The following is a 4282-nucleotide window of genomic DNA, read 5'->3' on the forward strand; positions in this document are numbered from 1 at the left end:
GGATTTTCGAGCGAGATCGTGGCCAGTGCCCCCTGGACTGGCTCTTGTGCGGGTGGCACATAAAATACACCACTTTGAGCGTGGCCGTTGCCAGTACTGCCTGACTGGCCTTCGTGCGGGTGACACGTAAAAGCACCCACTACACTCTCAGAGTGGTTGGCGTTAGGAAGGGCATCCAGCTGAAGAAACTCTGCCAAATCAGATTGGAGCCTGGTGTTACCATCCGGTTTCACCAGTCCTCAGTCAAATCGTCCAACCCATGCTAGCATGGAAAGCGGACGTTAAACGATGATGATGATGATGATGATGATGATGATGATGATGATACTAGTTTGCGGATATACTGTCTAATATAGACCACCCAATTTTTCTGAAGGGGGGAGAGCACATTACAAGCTTTGCTTTTTGACTTAACAGCCTCAGCACAAGTGTGTATGAACTACTTAGGGTAGTTGGGTCATTGGGTTTTGTTGTATGCAGGATGTGAAGGGATATGCCTAAAAGGATTGTTTCAGTCACTTGTCTAGAAGAATATTTTCCTGCCCTTGTGTATATTTACTGTTGAGATGAATTAACAAGCTGACTGACTGGAGAAATCTCAAGAGTGTTACATAAGTAATAAGTGTTCTGAGAAAAAACATAATAAGGACAATAATTAGAGTATTAAAATATCTGAAATGAGTTGTAGTCATTGTTATTAAGATTATAATTTTCTAATTTCTTTTAATGCTATAGTTAACATATGTAGCTAGATATGATCCTGGAGAGCTTGAAAATAGGGGTTCATAGTTTGAAGTATGAATCCCTATTATATACATTGTAAGATAAAGTTAATAGTCAGCAATGTCATAAACTTAACAACTAAAATATTGCCAAATAAGAAACTATTTTGTATACTAGGCAACTACAAGTAGATGTTTAACCATAATAAAATAGAGCTGATGATTAAAGGTGTTCCAGCTGTAACCTGTTCATTTTCCTTGTATATCTAGAACTGTCCAATGCATCTTCATTTTTTGAAGGCATCTCAGAGATTTGGCTGCTATTTCTTGCAAATTGAGCAACCATTTTGCTTTTACAACTTGGTGTTTTCAATGAAGATAGAAAATGTGAGTGTGAGAAATATGAATGCAACATGGGATTTGCACCATTCATACATTTACCAAGTACATTAGAGATGCAAAGTTAATTAAGATTGGACATAAACTTCAAACTCCATGTTTGCCACTTCTTAATTGGGTAACAAAAGTTGCACATAAGAGTTGCAAATCAAAACCTGCCATTATTACAAAGAATTATAAATTAAGAATGTAAATAGTTTAGCAAGAGGCATAAATTTAACTATGCATGTGTAAAATGACTGCCAGGAAGAATTGACATATAAAGTAAATGCCTTTTTAATTTCATAGCTATTCTTGAAAGTACACAACTAGAAATACTGTCTTTAAATTCATTGTCCTGGTATAAGCACTGAAGTTTGTGTTTGCCTATTCAAAATCTTCTTGCAAAATTATACATGTTGCCAATAGATATAATTACCTTATACTGAAAGGTTGTATTACTAATTTTTTTAAAACAGTCATCTCCAGCATAAATGGATTCCAAGACTTCGAGCTCCTCCTAGAAAGCAATAAATAAAAAATAATTTCAAGAATGTTAATACAAAATAAAGATTGTCATTAAAAATTATTAAATGTCACATTTTGGTTAAAGAATATCAACAATTTAAAAGTGGAATTTTTGAAATTATATACTTATTCAAAATAGCACATATGTGATGAGTATAGTGTATTAAAAATGCATTTAATTGTAATTCATTTCAAGTTATATTTAGCAATCAAATTTCTATTTACCTGTTGTAGCTCTAGATAATTCATATTTAATCATTATTAGAAAGTATCCACTCATGGAAGAAACTGAAATAAAAAAACATATAAATGAAAGTATATGTTATACGCTAAATGACAAACTGAAGAAAACAAAAATTATTATTAAAGAAATAAGATTTCAAATCAGAATTCTCTTCCTACAAAAATGGAGATGATGTCCAGCAAGATGAAATACTTTTTAAAGAAACTCCAACATCATAGCTTGCTTACTTTTCAGATTTGTTAGTCACACATGTAGAATAGTATATAGCATTCTATATTAAATTGGGGGCACTTAGAAGAAAACCATATATTTTTAAATGTATGCCATTTGCATTTGAAATCTTTTATACTACTTTGCTGTGGAGTCTCTACATAGCTACAAAAGGCAGACAAATTTCCCTCAAATCACACTACCACCTTAATAAGGGAAGCTGATATTGTCATAGATATACAAAAAGACATTCCATTCAGCAAGAGTCTAACTTTTTGGACAAAAAAAATCAACAGCTTTCATGATAAATACTTAGGAACAGTTTGGGGTTTGAAAGTAGCAATTTTTTAATGTAAGGGAATTTAAGTTCACTTGACATTATTAGTAAATAACTTCTACTGGTCAACAAGTAACAGTGGGGAAAAATATATTATATTGAATTCTATAGAGTAGTAAAATATAAAATGTTATCATAGATACATAAGTATATTCTTTTGTTTGTTTTATGTCCATTTCCTTTACTAAGCATGGATTGGATGAGACAGTTTCATAACCTGAGACCCTTCTTGTTGCAAGCAAGGGTTTTTATTCTACATCATTGAAAGTGCATAGCTATCAAATAATTTGTTGAAGAAGAATTATTAAACTTCAACAGTTGTAGCTCATTTGTGTGCAGAATGTAAATATACACACAGACATATGTGCATGCACAAACATGAACACACCAGGCTTTGCATAATTTCACTCATGAAGAATTGGTCAGCCTGGACTATAAGAGAAAACATCTGCTCTAGGGGCCATGCAGTGGAACTGAACTTAAAACTCTATGGATGAGAAGTGAACTTCTTAACCAAACTGCCATGCCTGTGATATTTATAATGCTTGATCACTAATGATGTCCATCTCTTTACAAACTAGATAAAAATTTTAGACTTTATGCATTACACAGACACACTTGAGAGGAGTCATTATCAAATTAATAAAGCCCACAAAAACAATACTGATACATGAAAATAAATGCAGGAATAAAAAAATAAAAATATAACGACTTTATTTTAGAAATCAGGTTATATTGCTATTTAAGGTATAAAAATATAGATAGAATAAATTAACCATATCTCAGAAGTCAGAACATGATATCACGGTCTAACCCCTTATTTTGTATCTCCCCCACTTACCTCTCTCATTATCTTTTAAGGTCTTTTGTCTCAATCTCTGTCATCCAGTCTCTTAATGATTGTAAGTTAAGCATAATTGCTTTGTCTTTTAGAAATTGTACTGAATATTATTATACCCTTTCCTCTAATTTTTCAACTACTATAAATACTCCCCTCATCCCTTCCTGTCACTGTAATGTTTTTCCTATATTGACAACTAACCTGGTTAAGAGAATGGGCTACTAACCCTAAGATTTCAAGTTCAATTCCAGGGAGTGACCTGAATAATAATAACAACATCGAAAAATACCTTAGGAATGAGAACCCAGGCTCAAAATTTCCTCAAGACACCTGATGAAGGCTGAAGGATATATCAGCTGAAACATTGTGTTAACAACAAACAAGACAAATATCCGTCAAATGTAAATAATGTAAAGATGAAATGGTCAGCAAGTATGCTATACTGCAACTCAAGCATGAAGTATGAGCCACAAGAAACATGAATTGCATGATGGTACTTTTAACCTATGACACCCAAAAGGACTACATCAGTAACCTACAAATCATCACTAGAAAAATGAACAAATGCTATCAACATTGCTATGCCAAGAAGTGGCTTGTAGGAGCACCAAGTTCTGAGGCAAAGTCATGCATCCAATAATACAGGACATTTCAGAATTTCTTTAAAAAAATATGCTCTGACAGGAAGTATCAGAAGTATGATACTTCATGAGCTGCTTTCTAAAATACAGCATGCTAAAAAATATTATCTAGAGAAGACAGGGGCAGATCAGACCTTTGATTCTGTACACCTTATAAAATAAAGAAATAACAGTAATAACGTCAGTGAAAAATAAATATTAGGTAAATTGCCTTTACATATTTATCACTTAGAAAATATTTTTCATTTTTAACTTCATATATAGTATGCACTAGAAATTTTGACCTTTAAATTTTTGGAAAAGAGTGTGGATTATACTCGAGGATTTACGTTATATATTATGCACATATGTATAACACATACATGTGTGTGTGTGTGTGTG

General features: G+C 32.8%; 1 protein-coding gene across 2 annotated transcripts in view; it reads right to left on the minus strand.

Annotated features, from left to right (window-relative positions):
- The window catches only part of LOC106874705 (RWD domain-containing protein 4), a 57095-nt gene that overhangs the window by 20963 nt on the left and 31850 nt on the right, over window positions 1-4282 (minus strand). For both annotated transcript variants that reach the window (XM_014922533.2, XM_014922524.2), the window contains exons 3-4: window positions 1854-1916; window positions 1540-1620 (exon numbers count right to left, since the gene is read on the minus strand). In XM_014922533.2, coding sequence (XP_014778019.1) covers window positions 1540-1620; window positions 1854-1877 — 105 coding nt within the window. In that variant the 5' untranslated portion in view covers window positions 1878-1916. The remainder of the gene's footprint in view (window positions 1-1539; window positions 1621-1853; window positions 1917-4282) is intronic.

The sequence above is a fragment of the Octopus bimaculoides genome, chromosome 16 (genome assembly GCF_001194135.2).
Source record: "Octopus bimaculoides isolate UCB-OBI-ISO-001 chromosome 16, ASM119413v2, whole genome shotgun sequence".
In the NCBI taxonomy this organism is placed as follows: domain Eukaryota; kingdom Metazoa; phylum Mollusca; class Cephalopoda; order Octopoda; family Octopodidae; genus Octopus; species Octopus bimaculoides.